The sequence below is a fragment of the Bipolaris zeicola genome, assembly GCF_000523435.1.
Source record: "Bipolaris zeicola 26-R-13 unplaced genomic scaffold scaffold_4, whole genome shotgun sequence".
Taxonomy (NCBI): domain Eukaryota; kingdom Fungi; phylum Ascomycota; class Dothideomycetes; order Pleosporales; family Pleosporaceae; genus Bipolaris; species Bipolaris zeicola.
This window is the reverse complement of record NW_006912053.1, coordinates 197,760-223,210: the sequence shown is the minus strand read 5'-3', so window position 1 is coordinate 223,210 and position 25,451 is coordinate 197,760. Positions and strand designations below refer to the sequence as shown.

The following is a 25,451-nucleotide window of genomic DNA, read 5'->3' as shown; positions in this document are numbered from 1 at the left end:
TGCGCGTTCAAAACATCCTCTTAGCGCTACACTCCCGCCCCTATACCTTCCCAGCCACTAAGCGTGTGAGATGCACTCCACATGTGTGTGTACAGCTCCGTTGGAATCTCACCGCTATGTATTAAAATGTATATCTACAAGGCGTATGCAGCCAGTCCGAATTTTCATGGACAATTGGAATTCATTGATCTTAATCGCGATAAACCATGGAACTAGGGGAAACACAACGACGGGTTTTCCCATAATCTCACTCCAGGTGTCCAATATCTTGATTTCTTTTAACATGGCTATATAATTATATTCCTAGCACCCATTCATGTCCCGCATCCCAGCATTCTGCGGCCGCCGCACCACCCCCTCAAAATTCCTTCTCGAACTCATCTTCAAGCGGCAGCATCGTCTTCTGCAACTCCGCCGCAACCTTATCAACCTCGGCCCACACCCTCAGCAAATTGCGTCCTACAATCTTACCCGCATCCTCATCGCTAACCCCCTGCCTCAACAACTCTGCAATCAAATCCGGAAATTTAGATACATCCTCCAGTCCCTTCGGCGTCTCCTCAATACCATCGTAATCCGTGCCTAGCCCAACATGATCGTACCCAATCAACTCTCCAATATGCTTGATATGGCGCACAACATGCGCCAAGGTATTATTCTCGGGTACGAATTCCGGAAAAGAATTCGGGGTATCTGAAGCCTTGCAAGATACGAAATCGGGGTTAAAATTAACCATGACGAGCGAGTTGCGCTGTTTAACCAGTTGCAAGATATCGTCTGGCACATTGCGTGGGTGAGGACAAACTGCGTATGCAGAGCTGTGACTGAAGATCGGGGGAGCAATACTGCCGTTCCAACCGGGCGCGCCGTTGCCGACGAGGACGTCGCGCATTGTGTCTTGACTGACGTGGGCGAGATCGACGAGCATGCCGAGGCGATTCATTTCTTTGACGAGGTCGCGTCCGGCGGGGCTGAGGCCGTGCCAGTGGGGTTTCGCAATCACGGGACTCCAGTCTTTTGCTGTCTCGATGGCGGCGTCGGCGTACTTGTTGTGGCAGTTCCAAGTCAGGGTTGCGTAGCGGACGCCGAGTTGGTGGTAGAGGCGGAGGGTGGAGATTGAGTTTCCGATTTGGTGGAGGCCTTCGATGATGACGGGGGCGATGAAGGTGCCGGTGTTAAAAGCGCGGAGGGCGTCTGCGCTGGTTCGGGTTGGGGTGAAGTATTTGGGGTAGGAGGAGCCTAGGCGGTTGAAGAGGTCGAGTTGTTCGAGGGTGGATTTGACGACTGGGATTGTTTTAGTGTTGGAGGGAGAAGGAAGGGTTACGGAGGCTTGAATTACTGTCGGAATATCTTGAGTCTGAGAAGTTTGTGCCGTCGCCCAGGGGACATGGCCAGAATGCACTCCAGAAGGCGCCGCCCTGGAGTCCCTTCTCTAGGCGCGGAATGTCAACGTGCATGTCGAGCCCGCCATTTTCGAATTTCCTGGCAAAATCACTGTCAGAGTTGTTGTAGATGTGATTCTGGTATTTGGCGCGGATGAAGATCAACAGGTCATTATGCCCATCTTGATGAAGTCAGTCAATGATCAGATGATAACGGTTCATGGCGCTAACCGATGAGCGGATTTTGCTTGAGTATTCTCACAGCTCTTTCTTCGACAGTCAGATTCCCTCCACACTTATGCTTGCGAGGTGTCCAGATTCGAGTGGGTATCTGTGAGGACCACATGGCAAATGCGATAAGCAGGAGCACGGCGGAGAAGATGATGCCATTCGAAGGGCGTGTACGCCGTTTTTGAGAGCTATCATTTTGCATAGCTGCATGCTTTTCACGGGCGGTAAACCCAAATGGCTTCTCCATGTTGAACAAGAGAAGTGTGTAAAGGAGGTCAGGTCAAGTGTGAGACTCGGGGGGGTGGTAGATGTACACATAAGTCTTGGCAGTAATACGGATGTGGACGGACTTTGTAGAGTACAGGTGGCGATTACGCCCTAAATGTCAGAATTCATAATTATAAAAAATAGTAACTAGCTTTAAATCCTGACGTTTATGGCGTAACCGTCACCCGTAGTAGAGTTTAATCCGAAACAACACGCGACGCGAATGATTGCACACGCATTGTAGCAACGCCGTTCTTCACTCCACATTCCACATCCCAAGCCGTCCCAATTATAGCATTACATATTTCAAAATGCCGTTAATATCAGCAAACAACATGATACGCAGCATATCGCTGTTCCACCTCACCCTCGCAGTTACCCTGCTGAGGAATCCCGCCTTGATAGCGAAGCAGGGCATCGTTCTTGTCCTTGAGCAATCAATGCAACTCGTACGCGTCCCAATCATCAATTGAGGCTACACTCAGATGGCCAAACAAGTCGCTGACAGTTTCCAGCCCACACCGCACGAATTCACCAAGCCCTCTGCATCAATCGCCTTTCTGGCCGTCCTCTTTGCCTTTATCGGCATCAGCGATCTGACGTCTCTCTCGCTTCACGAACAAATTTCCGACGAATACTGGGGTCTCCAAGCACCCGTGCGCCTATTCTTCCTCTTCGCCGTCACCGGTTACTCGTACGCATTCAAGGAGGGCGGTCTACTTGGGGCAAAGGGTGCGGACTACAGAGCAAGCGTGGGTGCGGGCTTGAATAACAGCATCCTCTTTACCTGGGGTTTCTTGGAGATTGGAATATGGTTCTGGGTGTACACTGCGTTGAGGGAGGAGAGGGTGGCCAAAGCAAAGATTGTTGCTGAGAAGCAGGCAAGGGAGAACAAGCAGCTTTAGGTGGCTGGCCACGTTATGGAGTCGGAACACGCTTCCGAAATTATTCGGGAGCAGACGCCGTATTCCTATACGTACGCGGACTAGGGGAACTCAATTGCAGTGAGTGACGGGCTGGTGGGAGCACTTTGGTCTTGTTTGTACCAAGCGCATGGCTTCCTCATAGATTATGAGACGAAGAACACGGCTGACCTGTTTTTTTGATATGATTGCAGCGCGTTCACTTACACAAACTAGACTAGATAGACGGCGCATGGGGTTTGAATTGAGTAATTTAGGACAATGCTTGTTACTTGATGTGCCATGCACGAATACGATGGCGCATTCCGAGCGTTCGGGACCGGCCGCACTTATCTAGGCCCAAGACACGACTCCACCGTTCGCCTTCGCGTCTCCCCCACTCTTGCAAGCACTACAGCCAGCTACGCTATATGCTAACAAATGGTTTCCTTTGCAAACCCTGCTGTTTCTTCTTCTCCTTCGAGTGACTACGGGTGAACGAGGCTTTTTGCAGGATACGACCGTATACATCAAACATCATGGACGAGGCGGGGTGCATCAGTTACAACAATGCGATCGAGGAGCTTCGCGCCAAAGAGTATCCCATGTTGCAGGGTGGGTGCAGCAATATTTGTTATAGGATATAGGATATAGGCTCACACCAAACAGACACAACCTACCTTGACCATGCAGGGACTACGCTCTATTCCAAGTCTCTCATCGAGCGCTTCTCCGCCGACATGATGACCAACCTCTACGGCAACCCGCACTCGGCCTCCAACGCCTCCCAGCTGACCACACGCCGAATCGAGGATGTGCGACTACGCCTCTTGCAATTATTCAACGCCGATCCGCAAGAGTTTGACGTGGTCTTTGTCGCAAACGCCACTGCTGGGATAAAACTGGTCATGGAAGCGTTTCGTGACCAAGATGGTGGGTTCTGGTATGGCTACCATCGAGATGCGCATACGAGTTTGATAGGCGTGCGCGAAGGTGCCACTGAGCACAGGTGCTTCGCTTCGGATGCGGAAGTGAATGCGTGGGTCGAGGGTGACGAGAATGAGTTTGGTACTGCACAACTATTCGCATACCCAGCGCAGTCTAACATGAATGGGCGTCGTCTACCGTTGGATTGGTCGCGCCGCATTCGCACCAACAAGCGCAACTCAGTGTATACCCTGCTAGACGCTGCAGCCTTAGTCTCTACATCGCCCCTTGACCTTGGGAACTCCGACGAGGCCCCCGACTTTACAGTGCTGAGCCTGTACAAAATGTTTGGCTTTCCCGATCTTGGCGCACTTATCGTCAGGCAGGCATCAGCATCGATATTCGACAAGCGACGCTACTTTGGCGGTGGCACCGTCGACATGGTCGTGTGCCTCAAGGAACAATGGCATGCAAAGAAGGCAGAGTCACTCCATGAAAGGCTGGAGGATGGTACGCTACCTATACATAGTATCATGGCGCTCGATAGCGCAATGACTATTCACCAGGAACTGTATGTCTCATTGGAAAGGATCTCAAGGCACACTGCTTTTCTTTCCCAAAGACTACACCAAGAGCTCCTATCGTTGCGGCACGGAAATGGCCAACAGGTCTGCTACGTCTACAAGGACCCGGCGTCGACGTATGGAGATTGTCTTACTCAAGGTCCAATTGTTGCCTTCAATCTCCAAAACCAATATGGTGGCTGGGTTAGCAACGCAGAGGTGGAGAAACTGGCTGCAATCAAGAACATCCAGCTCCGAACTGGCGGGCTCTGCAATCCTGGTGGAGTTGCATCGTCGTTGGGGCTGGCACCGTGGGAAATGCGCGAGAACTTTTCGGCCGGGCAGCGGTGCGGCAACGACAACGACATCATCCGCGCGAAGCCCACGGGCATCATACGTGTCAGTTTTGGAGCCATGAGTGCCCTATCAGATGTAGAGTGCTTTGTTTCCTTCTTGAGCGAGTTTTTCGTTGAGAAAAGCCCCCAGTTGGACGTGTCTCCAATGGCGATTGTTGATATCGAGCCACCAACGCAAAGTCGTCTACATGTGGAGAGTCTCTGTGTGTATCCTATTAAAAGCTGTGCGGGGTTCAGCGTGCCGCTGGGTAGACGATGGGATGTGCGTCCAGAGGGCCTTGCGTGGGATCGTGAATGGTGTCTTGTCCATCAGGGAACAGGGGCTGCACTGAGCCAAAAGCGCTACCCAAAGATGGCCCTCATACGACCTAGCATTGACCTTGAAAAGGGTGTGCTACGAGTGAGTCTTGCGGGCGCGCTGCAGGACGCCGCTATCACGCACGAGATAGCCATCCCTCTCTCAGCAGACCCACGTCTGTTTACAGAAGAAGCCATGTACAAAGATGCTAGTGCCAAAGTATGCGGAGACGCCATCCAGGCAAAGACGTACAGGTCGAGTGACATATCAGCCTTCTTTACACAGGCTCTCGGAGTACCCTGTCACCTGGCTCGTTTCCCAGCTGTTAGCAATGGCAGTGGCGCATCAAGACATTCAAAGGCGCATCTGCAAAAGCATCAAAAGACGGGCGCTATGCGAGTGCCCGGCGCGTTCCCAGAAACGGTGCCAGTTACACCTGGCGCGTGCGTTTCGAAGCCTATTTTACTGGCGAATGAGAGTCCTATTCTAACTATTTCACGATCGAGCCTCAACCGTTTGAACGAGTTAATCAAAGCGGAGGGCGGTAAGGCGGCGCAAGCAGAGGTGTTCAGAGCCAACATTGTGGTTGCGGAGAACCCAGCGTACCCGCCTGGGCTGGAGGACCCGTACGCTGAAGACGAGTGGCGCTACCTTCGGATTGGTCGACAGTATTTTGAGATGCTGGGGGCGTGTCGGAGGTGTCAAATGGTGTGCATCGACCAGCAAACGGCTGAGAGAAACCAAGAGCCGTTTGTAACGCTTTCGAAGACGCGACGATTTGACGGCCGCGTGTACTTTGGCGAACACACATGCCATCTACCATGGAGCAATGCGTCATCGCCCATTGCGCAGAACCCCACTATTACGGTCGGCGACGCCGTGAGCCCCATTCGCGAGGACGAGGTAGAGCAGAACAGCGAGCTGCGAGCTCTCGTTGGTTAGGCGTGGTGAGAGAAGCGAATCCTTGGTTGGGACGGGGCACAGCGGAAGCTGGACCGACTCGGTCGCCACTGTGTGGAGGGACCCGGTCTCTGTGCTTTTGACCTTTTTTTGTACCATAGACTCGGAGCATCCGCGCGTGGCTTCATCTTGCATGCGGCAGGAGACGGTCATTGGCTGGGCCTCTAGGAGCTGTGTAACAAAGGATAGATGGGCGGATCGCCGCGTAGCCGTCCATGGGGGTAGACGAGAAGGTGTTTGGGCAACGTGATAGGCATCTGGGAAGAGTAGTATTGTAAGCGCTGGTCGTCGTGTTTCAACGGCGAACCAGAGTCAGGTGCTTGGGAGGTAGAATAGGGTTGGAAGAGCAGAGGCAAGGTATGGGCTGGAAGCGCGCGCGCGTTGTCCAGAGCAGCGTAGAGATACACAGCGGCTGCAAGCAAGACATAAAATCATGTCACGCTCGCACGACGAGGACATGCACTGCTTGCACACAGCTTCAGCCTGGTTGCAGCAACATTGGTTTTGCCGGTACATTACGTTTTTGAGGCACTTGTCTACTTTTCTGCGACGACTACGACTACGACTACTACTACGACTACGACTACTACTACATACTACATACTACTACCACTCTGCCATTGTCTGACGCCAGCGTCTCAGCAGGCCGTGTCAGGATTCGTTACTTCAGGCCCGCGACACTGCTTTTCTACCAGGTCGCCACGTTCAGCTTCAGGTTACCAGCCTGGCTCCCGCACATCCGCACCCACCATCACACATCCGCCCAGTGAGCAGCGAATCAGACTGCGCATCGAGCCGGTCAGAGACTCTCGACCTGCAGGGGCCCAAAGGACGGCACATTTTGTTTCAGCGGTGGGCAGCGAATCGAGGGGCGGTGGAGGAGTTCACCAGTGCACGGGGCCTGTCCATCCTTGCCCTCGGCGCTTAGCAGACGCTGCAACTCTTCGCGCCCAAAAATAACCCCACCCGGCCCATACAGCGGCCAACGACAACAGCGCATCCGCGCCAAGCTGCCTTCGAGTAGGCACAATAAACACCTGCCATCCCCAGGCGCCAGCAGCTGCCCGTCTGCCTGCCTCGCCCTCCAACCCTCTCCACTTTGCTGTGGACAAAGGCATAGCACCGCCCGCCCTCTGAGCCACCAAGCCCCCGGCCAACCATCTCCAGTCACTCGTTCATCAAGACTTCACCAACAATGGCTGCCACCGACTCCAAGCCCGCCCTGTCTACCCTCAAGACGCCCATGTCGGCCACGTACCCCTCAGAGCTCCGGTCGCCCATGGTCACTTCTGCTACCACGCCCATCTTTGCCAGTATCAAGCGGGAAGACTCGGACATCAAGACGCCAATCACTCCCCCGACAGCCTACCTCGAGTTCCTCAAGAACCTGTCGCCTGTTCTCTCAAGCCCCATGTCCACCGGTACTAGCTGCAGGTTCGTCTTTGGAGAGAGCCGTCCCACTTCAGTCACCTCATCGGCCTCGAGCGCATCCTTTACATCAACATCAGCCCCATCAGACAAGGACTCGACAGCAACGTCAAGATCAAACAGCTGCGGTAGTTGCGACACTTCCAAGGATGAAGCAAAAGAACCAATGTCTGCACCGCCAACCAAGGTTCAAACCGTCACCATCCCACCTCCATCACCTTTTCGGCGGCACTCAGCGCGGACACCCCGCCTCTACATCCCCCAGTCACCCTACTCGCCTGCTACAGTAAGGTCCCCTGCCAGCGCAAAGTCAATCCAGTCACCCTACTCTGCCGTCTCATCACCCAAGACATGGGAGGCAGACAAGAAGACTGGCCGGTCCAGGCGGGTCAGTGTGCGCGAAGTGGTGACGAGGACAGTGACTTACAGTCGCACCCCCGTCGACGCAAAAGCGCCACACTTTCCGCAAATCGACCCCGCACCCCGCGGCAAGAGGAGAAAAGTCGAGTAGAGAGAATGTGTGTGAAGGCTGTTAGGCAGAACACACTTGTCTCTACAATGCCAAGTCGAGCATGCATGTGCGCGCAACCTGCTCGGACTCCGTCCAACCATGCTTCCTTTCACGCCCTGCATTGGCGCCCACTCGACGGCGCCTAATTTCTCATTCGTCCACCAAACACCCACCTACCTTGTACACACACTCACATTCTCACACACACACACACACACGCATTCGGTTTACTAAACCAACCCGCCCGTCCGCCAATTTCAAACTAATACCTTGTCGGGTCCAGGCGATCCGATCGCAAGCCAATTACTCTTCAATCATCACACCACATCACCAATCGACAGATCTTACCACAAATCTACTCTCACTTTCCAAACCCACTCTGTTTATTACACCACCCCCACTACTATCCCTACCAATAGAGGAAACGACGTTACGGCCCACGTCCTTTCTCTTCAACTTATGACTTCACTTTTTTCTTTTATTAACGGCGGAAAACATTATCACATTGGCGTTTTTACTTTTCTTGGGAAACACCCCCTTGATCAACTTTACTACATTTATTCCTATTTTATTGTAGGGCCAGGATACCAAACATTAAAGGACCCGCCGCTTGCGGGAGGTAAGGGGGGAGGGGTGTGCAGTGCGGCCACCAGCCAGCGCATGCGCGAGAAAGAGACAGAGAGAGCAGGGGTGTAGGGTATATGACATCTATTGGTTTATCGCTCTCTCCCCCCTCTCTCTTTTTGGGCAGCCGGGGGTTTTATCAGCAAGGATTTTTTTGCTGCGTAGGAACAGGGCGAGAGGGTTTAGCGAAATTCCGCACGTGCAGCAGCGCACCTGGCTGGGCGGCTAGAAAGAAAAAACCTGCTGTCCCAGACTCTCTGCCTCTCAATTTCTGCCGTGTGCGGATTGGCTGTGCTGCCTTTTTCGCCCACCCTATTGGAGCCGGGGGATGTGGAGGGGCGTTGCGCGTGTTGGAGCGGGGGAAAGCCAAAGCGGTAAAAGAGGGCTGGCGAGCTGGCTGGGGGTGTCAGATGAGAGAAACCCGTATGTCGACGTAGTAGTAGTCCCTTTTTTTTTCCTGGCATGATGCATATACACTATGCATCATCGATACTATTATCAATTTAAAAAAAATTACTGAAATCCACATTTTCCTTTTCGTATTTGTTTCTCTCGCATGACAAAGTCCAGTGCGTCTTGTAGAGAGCATGTAAGTAAGTGCCAGTCTACTCCAACTCCCCCCCCCCCCGGTCTCCCTAAATACCAATAAAACAATACCTACCCCCTGCTCCCTATACCACAGCATCCCAGACCCTTAACTTACACAACGCAGCATACATCCTCGATATTACGGATCGCAAGCTGCTCAGTGCGCAAGCAACATGGGTATTGCATCCTCGTATGCAGGTCGCGATAACGCAATCCGGTGAAACGGGCGTATAGGTCTGCATTGTAAATATGTGGAGGGGGAGAGGGTTATGGGCGATCTGCGGTGTTGATTGGGTGGATTGGGTAGATACGTGTACGATGGTTTTTGGAGGAGAGGTATGGAGGACTGGGGGGGGGGGGGTTGCGGTATTTGCACACAGCACACCTGCTTTATCTTCATCTCTCTCTCTATATATATACAATACAACGAGTGCATACGTGTGTGGGTTGATGAATTGAGCGCCCCTCGCACCCGCGTTGACCCTTTTAATATCCACGCCCAACGTACTTCTTACAGAATTCTCACTGTACTGTATATTTCTTCATGACGTATATATATATATATATGTTATTGAGAATGCGAAGAGACGTATGCACAACCATCTCGAACAAGAAGAGAAGGGGGAAAAAGCAAATACCACTGCATCTACGGTAACATGTTTAGCTCCAGCACAGCGCTTCCAGCGCGCACAGACCACAATGATCGCCCAATCAGAGTCTAGTGCAGGGATATGCGGGGTCAAGGGTGTGGGCGCTTAACCTTGCGGTTTCCCGTACATACGGTTGCGGTGAAGAACAGAGAGAGAGAGAGAGAGAGCGTGTAGATGGATGGAGTTTTGCGAGTGAGGGGGTGTTGGAGGTGTTGGAGTTTTTCTCTTTCTTGCTGCCTCACCTTGTCTTGCCTTCCCCCCACCCCCATTCTTTACTCCCACGTCCTTGTGTAACCCAACCTACCCACTTTCCACCGCGCTGAAAATGCAAGAACCAATGTTGTGTGGCAGCGTACAAGTCACGTGGTACCGAAACTAAAAGCGAACTGAACTTTAGAACATCGGGTACAGATGGCGGGAAAGACAGAGATGCGAGATATACTTTGCATCTGTCGTACGAGTTCTCTCTAAGAAAGGAAAAAAGCGCGAACCCCCCCCCCCCCTTGAGTCTGTTGGACGATGAAAAGTTTAAGCACCCGCGACACACACAGCAACCCTCTTTTTCAACCGAGAAAAGCGCCGTATGTTGCTTTGCGGCACGGTAAGAAGCGTATGCGGCGCGCTCGCCTCGGGTTTTTTTTAACCGCGTTGTGGCACGGTTTGGCTTTGTCGGCTGCTAGACCGGCAACGAAGAGGCTCGTAAGTTGCAGGTTTTGGTAGGTTAGTTCGTACACTTCGGTGCTTCGGTGTTTCGGCGGTACCGCGGTTGTACCTTTGCACCCCCGAGTTTTTTTTTGTATAGGTGAATGTGGTGGTGGTGGCTGTGGAAGTGTGGCTGTGGTTGGAGGCGTTATAAAACTTGCCTACGTATCCCTGTCGCTGCGACTACAGTGCAGAGTAGAGTAGAGTAGAGTAGAGTAGAGTGGTAATCGGGGTGTCCGAAGCAAATGGGCGATGCCTCTTTGCGTAATTTTTCTGTCCTTTTACTTACTCGCTCGTTGGGAAGATTGCTAAGGGCTAGTTTTCTTTTCGTGTGGGTGAAAAGGGATATGCTAGTGGGATGGCCCTTCTTTTCTACGAGCGCTGCGGCATAGTAGTGAGGATAGCTAGCGGCGTCGCTATTGCCGTGCCGAGGTATCTCCTTTCCCTGCGGAATGCTTGTTGCGAGGAAGCGAGGTGCATGTGGCGCGGATATGCAGAGAGACAAAAGGAGGGTTGGTAGACGCGCGTGTGGTGTTGGCAGTGCGTCATGTATTGCGTTTGACTGTGATGGTTTGCACAGATGAGGATGCGACAAGAGGGGATCAGGATGGATGTGCTTGGATAGTGGGTTTAGCATCAGATGGATAACTTTAAATCTGATGATGCACAAGGCGATTTTTTTAAGCTTAAATGTGAGGATGTGGGGATAACCCTTGTGCTTAATAGATGATAGAACGGATAATGTAGGGTGGGGATAAGCACCTTAAGTTTTTAACGTTGCTTTTTGTGGATATATGGTTAAACTGTGGTGTTAGGCAAAAGACCAGAATGGTTGTTTTCTGCGTACTGTCGTGATTTGATACGTTAATGGGTAGAAGGAAGTGAATGTGTGGAATGTGTGGAATGTGTAATATGGGAAGAAGAAGAACAATGTAGAATGTGGATGCACATGATTGTATTCACCCGAGAGATGTGAATGTGGACAAGTCTGAGTTTATGATATTCTTTTACTCCTCGTTGTTGGATCGTACGCATGTGGAGCTGATTTTCAGTCGTGCCCCAATCACTAAAAAAAAGTAAGAAGGTATAGTCATCATCAAAGAATACCATAGACATTAATCAACTATGATAAAGACATTACCACCACCCCCACATTACTCCCCAATTAATCTATATCCCAAGCCACCCAACTAACAGAGGTATATCTAGTAATATACGCATCATAGGTATCATAGCTTTTCATGCACCAAAATCATGGTATTCGAGAACAAAGAAAAAGAAAAATCGCCTCTTCCCAAGAATCAAGCCCTTGATGATATCGCAGTGACACCCGTCGTTTGCTCCAGGCTAATCTCATCCGACGACCTGTCGTCAATGGCATATGGATCTCTAGGGTTGCTAGACAGATTTCGTAACTCGGTTGTGCTGTGGAATTTGACTTCCTTTTGGATATAAATCGAGCTGCCTGGCCCACTCTTTGTATTCTGCTCGTCGTCGAGCCGCGTGCGTTGGCCATACGCATTGCCGTACGCATTGCCGTAGCCGGATGAATCCTTGTTGGAAGATCCGAGCAGGACCGGTGCAATGCGCTTGACCAATGGCCGCAAGGTAGGCACGCAAGCGCACATTATGCCGAGGTTCGTCTCGACAATGGATAGCATGGCGGTAGTTGCCATTATCCATGTCCCATCCGTAGTGTTCTTGGTCACATGCAGTTGTTGCGCCAGTCGCACGGCTGAGATGACACATACCCTGATCTGGTTGTCAGCATCATGTTCACCCGTCAGGGAAAGAACTAGCAGATAGAAGCACTCACACGAGACCCAAGCACAAAACAATCAAGAGGTATGCTTTGCGCACTTTGTTGATCTGCAACTGGAGCACGGGCTTGATCGGAACCATCAAAATGGCAAAGTCGGTAACCATGTTCATTGTGCTGTTGAGAATGAATGGACTGTGCCTTGTGTCAGCAAATCATGTATCATGTATGTGCCGCGCGGGATATGGTGCTTACATGTCGGGCCGGATGCAAGCCACAGTCTTCGGATAGATAAGCTGTGCAATGCCGCACGCGAACGAAGTGTATATCCTTTAGCCGTTAGATTAGAACTCGGCATGTTTTGCGAGTCAAAACTTACTGTTGCGCAATTCCCCATACGAGCAGAAATGCCACGCTCCAATTGCATATTGCTCGCATTGTCTGGCTGGGAAATATGTGCCTGTATTGCAGCATGAGGGATACCTTTGTTGCAATCTGCGTCGCGTTGTAGACGGCCATGGCAGAATAAACCAACTTCTCCAGTCAGCATATTTCTCAGTACTTTCTCGCAGTCTAGGCCTCACCTTCAGAAATATGGGCAGTTTGTCCATTACAAACTGAATGTGTCGTCCTATACCCCCAACCGTGAAGCACACGATATTGATGGCCGTGAGGCCCAAGCCGAAGATTTGGGCCAAGAGAATGACATAGTCGTCACTTGTGATATGTCTCAGGAGTATCTTTCTGATTTGTTGTCAGGCCATGATACGCCGAGTTTCCGGGCAGTCCTTACCGTGTGTACAGTCGAAGGGCGACTGTGGTGCACGAAGCTACTGTGAAGACAATAGTGACGGCGAGACCGGCAGGAGCCTGCAAAGTGTCAACAAGTTTGTTCTAAATAGTAGGCAGTTGATCGCATACGAGAGACTCTTTTGCCAGTTTCGGGTCGAGGTTCGGCGGCGGCGGAAAACCATTCATGTTGAGCTCGATTAGTGTGCGACAGCACAAGTGATCTTCATCCGTGTTCAAATGGGGTAATGGGGGTCCATGTGTAAGACTTTCCAGAGTGTTAAGTAAAGCTTCAAAGGAGACCAGGGAGCAACTCAAGCACTTTTTCTTCTAGAACGACACGGTGTGCTGTTGTTATGCGGGGTGGGGATAGTCCGGTTCATTGGGCGTCGTACAAATTTTGGGATGTTGCTAATTAAGTGTGAGACGCCACTTGAAAGTTAATCGATGAGTCGCGGCCGACAACGATGTCCCCTACACTTGCCCGGGGAAGCGTAGCATCCATGTCAAAGCGCTACAGGGTGCACATGGAATCGTACATGCAAGTCGCCATCACACTCGCTTCTGGCTTGAAGCAGCTATCTATCTAAGCCTGGTTCAGCTGTAAATTACACTAGTTGCCTTAGCTAGAGACTGGACATGCCGACGCGCAAGCATCATGCGGGCCGTAGTATTGGGCACCGATGCAATGGCAAAAACGCTCGGTGGCCAGGCGACGGATGAGGAGTCGCAATGGCAAAACATCAGCCCATGGTGGCAGATGCCCCAAGACCAAGAACCACCAGGCCTCAAAGAGTCAGCTGGCAAGACTTGGTAATGCACGGCTAACATCTGTCAGGCCATTCTGATGGTTCAGATGAATCGTCTTTGAGAACTAAAGTGAGACTTACCTGAAGGGGCATCTCGGAGAGTTCCGTGCGAACATGGACGTACAGCGTTTGTAGACGAAGACTCAGTAGCGACCAATGGACACACTAGGAAGCGTCACCCGTATCTTTATCAGGTCCAGGTTGACGGACCAATTGAACGATATTAAATGGTTAAGGGTGCTCGACTATCGTGGCGATGGTGATTCGTGCAGATCGCCGTCCTGTCCTCCCGTCCCGTTCGCTGACCGTTCATCTCATCACCTTGCTATAAGGGGTCGCGTGGTGGCACCGGGAATATTTCGGTGTGATCCATGCGTATGGGGAGCACGTGTCGCCTCCACACACTAGACGAGGGAATAATTACACGGACCAAGAATACGGCTTCTGATGGTTCCGTCGTTTCTGTCAATGAGGTTGTCATTAGCTATCACACTCCACATTCCGTAGTACGTACCCCTTACACACGAAACCATCAAAACGTAAACCGGGGGTCAAAACATGATGAACAAGACAGGTCGAAACACGCGCGATACGCACCTTTAATGCACACCACTTACCGATCGGGCGCAAAGTACCCTTGTATTGTACAGGTACTGTGCATCAATAGTGTCGGTATTCCCCACATGCTCATCGTCTCGGGAACAGTGGAAGAGCGGGGCCCCTTGCAGATCCGTAAGTCGCGCGGTCTTTTTGGATCGATTCTTAGTCCTCACTTGTCTGCGATCGATTCTGCATAAGATTACGTGCATATTTGCGACATGAAACGCAAGAAATTTGAAGAAAGCATGGACTTTGTCACGTTTCATGTGTGTCTGTCAACTTTGGTGTGTTCGGAAAAGGAGGGTGGATACAGTCGCCAGGCGACTGCCCTTTCTTGTATACGACATTTCTTCCACCGTTGTCGTGTATCCTAGTATGCCGCTTTAGTACTGCACGACTGCAATGTCCTCCAATAGCATCTATACCGGCCATGGTACCCTCTCATGGAACAACCGCACCTTTTGTGCAGATGAACAATCCGTTGCACCTCCTTATTCCACTGCCAGCTTAATCTTGACCATTAGGCCAAAAACGTGTCCATGTTGGAACGAAGCATACACTGCAGCTCTCCTTGAGTCCATGTCAATATGTACACTCCTCGTTCCCTTGACCGGATCGCGTTCCGGAAGGAGGGTAACCCTGCGACTATTGACATCCATATTAGTACCTAGCCGGGTTGAGCTGGCATATTGACAAATGTACATATTCGATCGGTACTTCGCAAGGAAAACCAAGATGGATTTCTTATCTACATCCGCAGCTAGATTGGAGAGAATGAGACGACGAGCAAGTTGGCGTTTCTTGTCCTCCTCATCTTCGACGTAACTACCGGTGCCAATGAGCTGTTCGTTCTCGTTCCGAATCATGTTCTCCACTCCCCGCTTCCCATGGAATTCATCTGTGTTGCTACTAAACAAGTACGTGCTCCATCTTTTGACGTGTTCCCACCTGCAACTAGACGCCTCGAGCATGAGCGCCACGGCATACGGAACGATCTCCGGACTAAGCGAGCCAGCTGAATCGATGCAGAGGCGACTCTTTGGGTTCGTACCGAAAGGAACCGCGGGCCCCGTACACCTAGTAAGCGGTGTGGATTGGCAAGCTAGTGAATGGAAAGGCGGGTATGGGGTGTCCGATCCCCCGCGGGCGAGCTCAAAGTCGCCATCAATATCCCTGGATAGTTCCAGCCTTGGCTCTGACGTGCTCCCCTTGATTTCTAAGAGCATAGCTTCCAGTTCAACAAGATCGCAAGTCTCAGTATGGGCGGTGCCTAAGCGAGTCATAGTCGAATACGCTCGGTCGGTGTCTCCGCGGATGGCCGTCACCTCCTGGTTGGTAGCACGGAGGCTGTCCTCGTTATTCAAATCAGGATTGCCACTCTCCTCCCTTTCAGTGCTTCCTCACCCTTCACTCTTGCCTGTGGTCACCCGTCCCACTACCAGTCGCTCTCGGTTTCGCAACTCTGCCTCCCGCTGATCACTCGCTTTGACAAGTGTATTTCTGATCTCTTCTAATTGGCGGCGAAGCAGGCTGGTCGTCATTGTTATGATCCGGCGAGATGAAAAGAGATAGATGGGTTGGTTCAGAATGGAAAACACGTATATTTTTGGTTGGTGAGAAGTGATAGTGTAGAGGACGTGGGAAGGGGTTGGTTGTCCAGTGACAACATGGGCAAACAACCTGGAACCACCATGAGGAAGGCACAGACGACCCCTAGCATTAGTCGCAAGAAGCATTTGTGGTGAGACCGATGTGTCCGACGGGCATTAACCGGTGTGACGATTGTGTGATAGTCAATTTTCCTGTAGTGAGTTTGATAAACGAAGGCATTGAACTAGCTTCATGAACGAGTGATGATACGGTGAAAAGTGGAATGTGAAGATTCAACACTACATATATAGCTCGAAAGGAGATGCATACATATGTGCTCTTCTCGATCCTTCCTACACCTAGGTAGCATACAGTTTCTTAGGTGAAGGAACACCGAACACCCAACCTTACATGAACCCTCAATGGTTTCGTTTGAGGCGCAAAGCATATGAATTTGTAAGACGAGTCTATCCAGACGTCCTAACTCGGCTCACATAGCTTTCCTTTTGACCCGAAGAGAAATAAAGCGCGCACTCACTGCTTCTTCTTCCCCGCTCCCTTCTTCTCTTCAGCCAGACGCTCCATTTCTTGAATCTCCTGCTCCTCGGCCCTCTTGGCATACCACTGACCCGCCTGCAGGACCAAGACGCCCACGAGGACAAGCGCAAGAATAGTATTGCTAGCTGCAAAGACCCTTAGTGTGTCTTCCCTCGAGATGTAGTCGCCCATGTCCTCTTCGGTAATCTCGCCCGGGTTAGCCTTGTCCATCTCGCCGTAGATACCAGCCGTGACGACGCGGAAGCCCTTGACAATGTTGGTCAGGTAGACGGTGATGCCAGCCATGTACAGGACGAGGGATGCGCCGTCAAAGAGCATGTTGGCTTGGTTGGGCTTGAAGAGCTTGATCAGGAAGCCGAGGAGGCCGGTGCCGATGACGAGATTGAGGATGCGCGAGACGATCGCGGGCGAGGCATAGAGAAACTTGATGTGTGACTCGAGAATGTCAAAATAGGACGCGCGGTCCTCGGGCGTCGTCCACAGGACATTGTAGTCGTAGGGGAGTTGTGCGAAGAGGATGCCGAGGAAAAAACATGTCGCTGTGCGCTGATTAGAATGTACTTTGTGCTGGATGCCCGAGGCTTAGGCTGAAGCGGAATTGAAGGGCCTACATACGTCCAACTACCATGAATTGCGCAAAGTTGTTTGCTGCGCCGACTGCCATGACTGCGATGTGGAATGGGATGCGGAATCTAGGGCATGTGCAATCAAGGGTCTTTGAGGGTGGATAGAGGCCAAGTGGAAGCTGGCGCAGGCTTATCGTGCTCGTTTGCTAACCGCGAGGCGCAAGAATCGTCGTTGGAGGTAAGCCTATTTTAGAAGGTAATGCCGGGAACACGGCTTGGAAAAAAGTCCTTCACTTGGCTAGTATCAAAAGCGAGGCCCGAATCGGCGTTGAAGCGGTGATTGTCTCGTCGGTTTGCGAAGTTCGTTCTCGCAGTTCGCTAAAGACCCCGCGATAGTTCATGCCGCTATGATGCTCATCTGCAGATACGTGCCTTGGCATGTGACCGCATACCTATGTCACGCGATATTTATCCCAAGGCGTCCAGCGTAGGCGTGGTGATGGAATTGCTTCATTGTAAGCTACACACAGCCATATATGCGGCTGCAAATACAATAGTAACGTCCTAAGCGCCGCTTGGATATCCAACGCCTTCATACGCCATGTCCCAATCGCACTGCTATTCTTGCTCCTTCTCATGCGTAATCTAGAAGTCATTGTCGGCATCCATGTCCTCATCTTCCATACCAGCCTCGATGAAAACAAGTCGTGTTCCTTCTCCAGTCGTTTGCCAGACCTGTCGATTAGTGTTAGCGAGCAATTAGCTACGTCTTTCTGCTGACTACTTACATCAAGCATAGCGTATTCGTCAATAGCCGACTCGAATTGATCGGCCGTGAAGCCCTTGGCCAGAACTCTTTCCCTAACTCTGCGGAGGTCAAGTTCACCCCTGGTACCATCGCCAACGGCTGCAGCACCGCTCGCCTCCATGGACTTGATGAGGTGGTAGATTTTGCTGCTGGGGGTATGATCATCCCTGCGGTTCTCGTCGGCGTAAAGACTGGCCTTGCTGACCTCTGTAAGGCGGAGGGCCTCGTCGACGTCTTCCGAGATGACCTCATCAGCAAATCGTAGACGAGCCAGAGCCTGGGCCAGGCGAAGCACACCCAAGAGCGTACGTGGCGACGTGTGCGTGAAGGCCTTCTTATTGCCATCATCGCGCTTTTGTTGTTGACGCATGCGCACATAGGCGCCAACCATGTAGTCGGCAACCTCCTTGGGTACAGTTGGTCGATAGGACCTGGCACGGGCAACCCACTGTCGAACTTCCGCAGGGCTGAAGACGATGCCTCCTGGGGCTTCGGGATGGGCGTTGTGCATGTGGACATGCGTAACGTGGCGGGCAAGCTCTTCGTCCGAGTCACGCGTAGGGGTATCAAGAATGAGGAACAGAACGTCGAAACGGGACAGAAGAGCGGCGGGGAGGTTGATGTTCTCAATGGGCGACAAGCGGGGGTTGTAGCGACCGTACAGTGGATTAGCGGCTGCGAGAATCGATGTGCGGGCGTTGAGCGTGGTGGTGATACCGGCTTTACTGATGGAGATTGTCTGCTGCTCCATGACTTCGTGGATTGCTGTTCGGTCGCTGTCGTCCATCTTATCAAATTCATCAATGCAGCACATTCCATTGTCGGCAAGTACAAGGGCACCTCCCTCGAGAACCATTTCGTCCGTTACTGGATCGCGCATGACGGCTGCAGTCAGACCAACGCCACTGCTACCGCGACCAGTCGTGTAGACACCGCGAGGCGCAACCTTCGTAATGTACTTGAGCAATTGGGATTTGGCCACACCAGGATCACCCATCAGGCAGACATTGATATCACCACGGATGCGCATACCATCTCCCACCTCCTTTGTGACACCGCCAATGAGCTGGAGCAGAAGTGCTTTCTTGACATCGACATGGCCAAAGATTTCAGGTGCAATGGATCGCGACAGGTACTCGTACAGCTGGCCGGTCCTCTCGAGCTCATTCATTCTTCGCAGAGTTGGTTGGGCAAGCACAATGTCGTCGTAGGCCTTCTTGTGCTGCAAGACGTACTGGGCCTCGAGATAGGTATCGGTAAGAAGACCAGCGCGAATTGCCTTGAAGCCAGTGTAAGGCGTTGGGAGGAAAATTCCAGTGCAGTCAATGACGTCGCCAGGGTTAATCTGGCGGACCAGAGCGCCGTGGCAGTGAATGGTTAGCTGTCTTGGGATGTGGCCGACTGGCACCTGATCGGCCATTTCCTGAATCTTGACTTCCTGGAATGGGAGGAATTTTGAAGCGCGGGTAGACAGAAACAGCTGGCCCTTGGTCTTATTGCTCTTGCACTCTTCTGAAGGGCATTCTACAAGCGGAGTGAACTGCTTGGTCGTCACCGGTTGGAAAACTTCACTACCACAGCGGTCGCAAGAGTAGGCGTTGACAAGCACTGCAGGCTTAACGTCCGAGACCCTTGTTGCAATACCGCGGACTGTGATGAGGTGGCCGAGGTGCTCTCCGCGGACGTTCCGGACGGCAAGTGCTTTGAGACTGCGCTGGCTGCTGGAGCCAGATGGTACTCTGGGCTTGAAATTGAGCGTGTAGCGTCGCGTCAGGGCTGGGGGAAATATTGACTCGGGAGCGGCCTGCTCGGCATCGTCGACGCCCTGTAGCTCTTGCATCCTTTCATTGCGCTTGGAGCGCTGTGTCATGATCACGTCCAGCACATCGTCCTTGAAGCTGTATACAGTAAGTGCTGGTGCTGGCAGATTTCACGTAGTGCCATACCTCAGCTCTCTAGTGGGCTCTGGAAGGCACTTGTCCACGGCGCGCGAAAAGATCTCAATGTAGTGGTGGGCATTCCGCTCGATGGACTCGACCAGCCTAAGGTTTTGCTCGTCGTCTAAAGCTTTCTCGTACTGGCGACTATGAATCAGTTGCGGGGTGTCGGTAGCTGGTCGTGGTCACTCACCGCCTCGACGTCGTTGAGGTCTATTTGGATCTCGTCGCGCATGCGATTGGCAACCTCTTGAAGCTGGTCCATGTACTTCAACTTGGACTTGTTGCGCGCCTGGGCTGCGGGGCCGCTATCCTCGTCGTCGACCATGTCGTCGTCATCCTCGGTGCCATTGCCGTTCAGGTTGAGGCTCTCGAGCTGGTCCGCTGCCTCGGTCGAGGTGGACTTGTAGTTTTTGAGGAAATCAACAAAGGCAGCTATGCGGTGTTAGCAAAGGGCGGCCAGGTGTTGTGTACGCGTATGTATATACACACCTTCCTGCTCATTGTAGTTGACGGGCGCACTCGTAGTGAGCAGCGCCATGGGGGACGAGATTGAGAGGTGGCGGCCGGAATATAAAAAAAGTCGGCCGTTGGTCTGGTGTTATTGGTGATATCTCGGAGACAATTGCAGCGGGGAGGGAATGGCAAAATCGGGGCTGGGCTGGGCGCGTTGCTGGGTTGGGGCGCGTCCACCCGCGTCGACAAGGGCCCGCATCCCGTCGGTTCTGCCGGCTGCCACCGCCCTGGGCCCATGGCCGCCGACGACCTCGGCTCGCTGGGGAGAGAGAGAGTGATGCGCTTGGGCTTGGGAGTAGCAGCCGTCATTCTGTTCTCTCCATTCTCCATTCACGCTCCCTACCCTAGCCATGCCGCCCAAAAAGCCCGCCGGCAACGTCGTCCAGGCGGAGGTTGTCTTGCACCAGTCGCTCAAGAACTGCCTTGTCAACTTACCGTCGTCGCTGGTGTCGGTGCTTGTCAACGCAAACACGGTACGCGCCATGAGCTACACTCAACACCCGGTTGCTTACTCTCTGTCCAGGTCGCCCAGAATGTCGTTGTCGAGCTCTCCTACCGCCAGCCTCCCCCTCCCGGCGCTACCGACAACAAGAATGCCGCTCCAAAGTCCGTCTTTCTGGGATGGACGGGCATGCAGAGCAAGCGCAAGATTGCGCCCGTCGTCGGCAAAGACGGCCTGAGGGGCAGCCCAGCAGTCAGCCAACAAGACCTTCCGGCAGTCGAAGTGGATGCTACATTTGCGCGACTGATCGGTCTTCAGCAAGGTCAGAAAGTCGGCATCATACTGCACCTCGATCCTCCCCAAGCCCACACCATCAACATCGAGCCATTGACCCCTGTCGACTGGGAAATGATCGAGCTGCATGCCCAATTTCTCGAACTAAACTTCCTCTCACAGATACGCGCACTGCCTAACCCACAAGCTCAGTCGCCGCACCCCCTGACCCTCCATCTGTCCCCTACTACCACCGCAAATATCACTGTCACCTCCATTGCCCCTGCGCCGCAGAACACATCGCTCTTTGTAAAAATCTCGCCCGACGCAGAAGTCATCGTTGCGCCCAAGACACGACAAAAGGAGAGGAGCTCGACTCGGGAGAGCCGGAGCGTGGGCGCTGCTTCAAGAAAGAGCGGAAAAAGTACTGCGAGCACAGTCCGGCGTCGCAGCGGTCGTGAGGATGCTGCAACAAAGGGCGTTGTCTTCCTACGCGGTCTTGACCGAAGCGTTGCCCAGGAGTGGTTCGACGACGAAGACGATGCTGACGCAGAGGGACTGAAGGTCTGGGTTGATCCCGAGGTACTCCTCACAAAGGCACTCAGGGGGACTACTTGGGTCTCTGTATCAGTTATCAAGCCTGCAGGCCTACAAGAGCCCGTCGACATGTCCAAGGAGCAAGAACAGGAGAAAGCTGCGACTCGTGTAGTAGCCAAAATCGTCCCATGGGAAGATGCGCCTGACAGCCGTCATGTGGCGCTTTCGGTCGACCTGTGCAAGGTTCTGGGTTGTGAGAAGTTTGTTGGCGGATTGGTTCGTATCGAAGGTGCACCTGCCCAAACCCCCAAGCCACCTGCCATCAAGCCACAGGGTACCAAAGAGTCCAGGGAGCCAACTGTGAAATCAATCAAGATTGCACCTTTCGCCACAGTAGCATCACTCAGCAACGCATCGCTGAAATTTGGTGGAGAGTCAAAGCAGGATCAAGAGAATGCTATACAGAAGATCAGAGCATCATATGGAAAAAAGAACGGGATTCTGGACGGGCCAGTTACAGATGGCATGATACTACCACCAACCAAGGATTCTGATATTGGTTGGCAAGGAGGTATTGTAAAATTCGAACCTCCCTCGACAACCAGTGGTGTATCATGGGTCCTCTTTCCTGAGAGGAAACCACCACTTGAACTGGGTCCAGAGGTGTCGGTACCGTCGAGTTGGGCCAAGGGATGGCAGCAGGGTGATCCATTACCCGAAACTCCTGCTCACCTTGTTGGAATTGACCCTCTGATTGCACAACTAAGATCGCATCTGACGCACAATTCATCAGTGCTCCTTACTGGAGGTCTCGGTGCTGGAAAATCAGAATGCGCTCAGCTCCTTGCGCACCAGCTTCGGACCGAGTACTTGTTCAATACCACATACTTTCCCTGTCGCAAGCTGGTGACGGATGAGACGCGTGTTGCGACTATCAAAGAAACACTCAATCGGTTGTTTGCCACGGCTTCGTGGGGTGCACGGGGTGGCGGAAATGCCGTAGTCATTCTGGATGACCTTGACAAGCTATGTCCTGTCGAAACCGAGCTTCAGGTTGGCAATGAGAACGGCCGAAGCCGGCAGGTCAGCGAGTGCTTGATCAATATCGTTCGACAGTATTGCTCCATGGACTCTGGAGTAGTGCTGCTAGCAACAGCACAGGGCAAAGAAGCTCTCAACAACGTCATCATTGGAGGTCACATTGTTCGCGAAATCGTCAGTCTAAAAGCACCCAACAAAGATGGCAGGAGAAAGGTCATTGAGATGCTAGCTTTCAAGGATGCCAAAACAGAGCCAACCGAGCAAGCTAACGGCCATGCCTTCCCACCCTCTCCATCAAATAGTCGACCAAGTACTTCACACCGCAGCAATGCCAGCGTTGACAGCATACAAAAACCGCCTTCTGACGAATACGGCTTCACAGTCGATTCTTCCATTGACTTTCTCGATCTTGCGGGACAGACAGATGGTTACATGCCTGGCGATCTTGTTCTGCTGACTTCGCGTGCGCGGAACGAAGCACTCATCCGCTCTATCACATCAACATCTCCTACTGTGACTCTTACGCGAGAAGACTATACCAAAGCCCTCTCAGGCTTTACACCCGCCTCGTTGAGGAACGTCACATTACAGTCTAGTACCACCAAATGGGATTCAATAGGTGGTTTGCATAACACACGACAGGTTCTCTTGGAGACATTACAATACCCCACCACGTACGCCCCAATCTTCGCAAAATGCCCACTACGTCTCCGCTCAGGTCTGCTTCTTTACGGCTATCCCGGATGCGGCAAAACACTGCTCGCCTCTGCTGTAGCAGGTGAATGTGGTCTCAACTTCATTTCAGTCAAGGGTCCTGAGATCCTCAACAAGTATATTGGAGCGTCTGAAAAGTCTGTACGTGATCTATTTGAGCGAGCAGAAGCAGCACGGCCTTGCGTCTTGTTCTTTGATGAGTTCGACTCGATCGCGCCAAAGCGTGGCCATGATTCCACCGGCGTAACAGATCGTGTCGTCAACCAGCTCCTCACCCAGATGGATGGTGCGGAAGGTCTTTCAGGCGTCTACGTCTTGGCCGCTACCTCGCGCCCTGATCTCATCGATCCTGCGCTCCTCCGTCCCGGTCGTCTGGACAAATCCCTCCTCTGTGACATGCCCGACGAAGAAGAGCGCATCGACATCCTACGCGCTGTAACCGCAAAACTGCACCTCGCACCCAGCATCCTCTCAGCCGATACATCCGGCCAGAATCTCCGCGAAATCGCCTCCAGAACAGAAGGCTACTCCGGCGCCGACCTCCAAGCCGTCGTCTACAACGCCCAGCTAGAAGCCATTCACGACGCCCTCGGCGACATCGACCCTTCCAAACTCGACGCCGCCGGCAACAAAAACACCGGCACAAAAGATACAAAGGGTATCCCCGACTTTTCCTACTTCCGCTACGGCGACGACGAAAGCAACACACCCGCCGATTCCGCACTGCGCACCTCGCACCACATCTCCGAGCGCGCCCTCATCGCCCAGAAAATTTCTTCCCTCCAGTCTCTCCGTAAAAAGCAGAAACAACTCCAACGTTCTGTTAGCGGTCTCCTTGACCCCAAGGATTCCTCCTCTTCCCCTAACGGCCTTGCAGACACCAAAACAGAGGATGCATCTACCGATCGGAAAGACCCTCAGATCCAATGGTCTCACATTGAATCCTCATTGGTGTCTGGTAGAAGCAGTATCTCGGCTCAAGAGCGAATGCGCCTCAAGAGGATATACACGGAGTTCGTGGACGGAAGGGATGGCAATTTGCCGAATGGACAGGGAGGAACGGAGATTGGGGGGAGGAGTAGTTTGATGTGAGATCTTCTTTTTTTTGGGAGCTTGTTGGAAGGAAAAGGGAGGGAAGGAATAGTAATGTTAGTTGGAGAGGTTTTTGTGTGTGTCGATATATGTATATCCCCAGTTTAAAAAAGCACTGGCCTAATGTCCGTCTATCATGTTTGTAATTCGAATCAAGAATTCTTTTTTTCGTCACAAGTACGTATCTCGACCTGCGTGGAGTAAAACACACTTCAGAACTAGTAGTAAGAATGCATGCATGATATCATGTTCATTTCATCTCTTATCCTTCATCTCCCCCCACCTAACCCTCAAATATCAAGATTTCTCCCACCCTTTCTTTCTCTCCCGCGGTCCAAAATACCTTATTTCGACACCGCACTCTTAACCGTCTCGCCCACCTGCTCCGCCTTGCCCTTCAACGTCGCCTCCCTACCACCAAAGTTCCAGTAGTTCAGATATCGGTATCCCTGCACAACCTGCGAGGTGAAGTTGATCGCGTGGCACCCGAAGAGCAGGTAATTGGCAGGTGTAACCGCCATGGCGTAGCGCATAAAGGTGGCAGAGTAGAGAGTTAGGGCGCCGGTCATGCGGCCCGAGATACTATTTCGCATGAAGTGTTAGATAGGTGAGAGAGAGGAGGGGGAGGAGGGGGAGGAAGGAGGAAGGAAACATACATTTCAGGATCCTTACTCATATCCGCAATGGCCGCAATCGGGATACCAAAGTTACTCGCGGGGCCCCAGAAGTCTGTTTTGTAGGATATCAACCGTCAGCAATGTTTCTCCTCGCAAATTCCCAATTCTCCTATTATTTCCTTATTCCTCCTGTCTTCAATCTGCGTCGGAGACGCAGCCGAGTGCGAGTGTGCGCGTGCCCTCTCCGAAAACCGGGGTTCTAAAAACGTACGAGTCGAGCAAAAGTAATCCGTGTACTTGTTTGAGCGAATCTTCGCGTTGAGGGCTTTGATTGCGGCGGCCATGGTTGCGACGGTTTCTTTGGTCGGGTTTTTCTTTCCTGAGACCAGAGGGTTGTATGCGACGGCGGAGAGC

The 25,451-nt window shown here is 52.3% G+C and overlaps 13 protein-coding genes across 13 annotated transcripts; 6 read left to right on the top strand and 7 right to left on the bottom strand.

The window, feature by feature from the left end:
• Positions 1-358: 358 nt before the first annotated feature.
• Positions 359-1,860, bottom strand: COCCADRAFT_82323 (uncharacterized protein; the record flags this gene model as incomplete). The annotated part of the gene is made up of 3 exons (XM_007708910.1): positions 359-1,284; positions 1,340-1,564; positions 1,614-1,860. 3 exons carry the CDS (start codon positions 1,858-1,860, stop codon positions 359-361), a joined length of 1,398 nt encoding a protein of 465 aa, XP_007707100.1.
• Positions 1,861-2,191: 331 nt separating this feature from the next.
• On the top strand, positions 2,192-2,785 carry COCCADRAFT_673 (uncharacterized protein; the record flags this gene model as incomplete). The annotated part of the gene is made up of 2 exons (XM_007708794.1): positions 2,192-2,329; positions 2,396-2,785. 2 exons carry the CDS (start codon positions 2,192-2,194, stop codon positions 2,783-2,785), a joined length of 528 nt encoding a protein of 175 aa, XP_007706984.1.
• Positions 2,786-3,321: 536 nt separating this feature from the next.
• On the top strand, positions 3,322-5,868 carry COCCADRAFT_82416 (uncharacterized protein; the record flags this gene model as incomplete). Its single annotated transcript, XM_007708909.1, has 2 exons — positions 3,322-3,397; positions 3,452-5,868. The coding sequence occupies 2 exons, from the start codon at positions 3,322-3,324 to the stop codon at positions 5,866-5,868; spliced, it is 2,493 nt and encodes an 830-aa protein (XP_007707099.1).
• Positions 5,869-7,081: 1,213 nt separating this feature from the next.
• On the top strand, positions 7,082-7,825 carry COCCADRAFT_82671 (uncharacterized protein; the record flags this gene model as incomplete). Its single annotated transcript, XM_007708908.1, has 1 exon — positions 7,082-7,825. The coding sequence occupies one exon, from the start codon at positions 7,082-7,084 to the stop codon at positions 7,823-7,825; it is 744 nt and encodes a 247-aa protein (XP_007707098.1).
• Positions 7,826-10,250: 2,425 nt separating this feature from the next.
• Positions 10,251-10,532, bottom strand: COCCADRAFT_82403 (uncharacterized protein; the record flags this gene model as incomplete). The annotated part of the gene is made up of 1 exon (XM_007708907.1): positions 10,251-10,532. A coding segment is annotated over one exon (282 nt), but the record flags the coding sequence as incomplete, so codon positions are not given.
• Positions 10,533-11,690: 1,158 nt separating this feature from the next.
• On the bottom strand, positions 11,691-13,126 carry COCCADRAFT_670 (uncharacterized protein; the record flags this gene model as incomplete). Its single annotated transcript, XM_007708793.1, has 7 exons — positions 11,691-12,141; positions 12,206-12,343; positions 12,404-12,478; positions 12,528-12,682; positions 12,733-12,892; positions 12,942-13,018; positions 13,070-13,126. 7 exons carry the CDS (start codon positions 13,124-13,126, stop codon positions 11,691-11,693), a joined length of 1,113 nt encoding a protein of 370 aa, XP_007706983.1.
• A 1,423-nt stretch (positions 13,127-14,549) lies between these two features.
• On the top strand, positions 14,550-14,720 carry COCCADRAFT_82435 (uncharacterized protein; the record flags this gene model as incomplete). The annotated part of the gene is made up of 1 exon (XM_007708906.1): positions 14,550-14,720. A coding segment is annotated over one exon (171 nt), but the record flags the coding sequence as incomplete, so codon positions are not given.
• Positions 14,721-14,837: 117 nt separating this feature from the next.
• On the bottom strand, positions 14,838-15,629 carry COCCADRAFT_32314 (uncharacterized protein; the record flags this gene model as incomplete). Its single annotated transcript, XM_007708855.1, has 2 exons — positions 14,838-14,991; positions 15,049-15,629. The coding sequence occupies 2 exons, from the start codon at positions 15,627-15,629 to the stop codon at positions 14,838-14,840; spliced, it is 735 nt and encodes a 244-aa protein (XP_007707045.1).
• Positions 15,630-15,941: 312 nt separating this feature from the next.
• On the top strand, positions 15,942-16,091 carry COCCADRAFT_82583 (uncharacterized protein; the record flags this gene model as incomplete). The annotated part of the gene is made up of 1 exon (XM_007708905.1): positions 15,942-16,091. A coding segment is annotated over one exon (150 nt), but the record flags the coding sequence as incomplete, so codon positions are not given.
• Positions 16,092-16,470: 379 nt separating this feature from the next.
• On the bottom strand, positions 16,471-17,158 carry COCCADRAFT_21982 (uncharacterized protein; the record flags this gene model as incomplete). The annotated part of the gene is made up of 2 exons (XM_007708823.1): positions 16,471-17,033; positions 17,110-17,158. 2 exons carry the CDS (start codon positions 17,156-17,158, stop codon positions 16,471-16,473), a joined length of 612 nt encoding a protein of 203 aa, XP_007707013.1.
• Positions 17,159-17,705: 547 nt separating this feature from the next.
• Positions 17,706-20,346, bottom strand: COCCADRAFT_82618 (uncharacterized protein; the record flags this gene model as incomplete). The annotated part of the gene is made up of 5 exons (XM_007708904.1): positions 17,706-17,795; positions 17,849-19,766; positions 19,845-19,945; positions 19,999-20,240; positions 20,298-20,346. The coding sequence occupies 5 exons, from the start codon at positions 20,344-20,346 to the stop codon at positions 17,706-17,708; spliced, it is 2,400 nt and encodes a 799-aa protein (XP_007707094.1).
• A 325-nt stretch (positions 20,347-20,671) lies between these two features.
• Positions 20,672-24,420, top strand: COCCADRAFT_665 (uncharacterized protein; the record flags this gene model as incomplete). Its single annotated transcript, XM_007708792.1, has 2 exons — positions 20,672-20,794; positions 20,845-24,420. The coding sequence occupies 2 exons, from the start codon at positions 20,672-20,674 to the stop codon at positions 24,418-24,420; spliced, it is 3,699 nt and encodes a 1,232-aa protein (XP_007706982.1).
• Positions 24,421-24,764: 344 nt separating this feature from the next.
• On the bottom strand, positions 24,765-25,381 carry COCCADRAFT_21979 (uncharacterized protein; the record flags this gene model as incomplete). The annotated part of the gene is made up of 3 exons (XM_007708822.1): positions 24,765-25,002; positions 25,077-25,149; positions 25,309-25,381. The coding sequence occupies 3 exons, from the start codon at positions 25,379-25,381 to the stop codon at positions 24,765-24,767; spliced, it is 384 nt and encodes a 127-aa protein (XP_007707012.1).
• Positions 25,382-25,451: the final 70 nt, after the last annotated feature.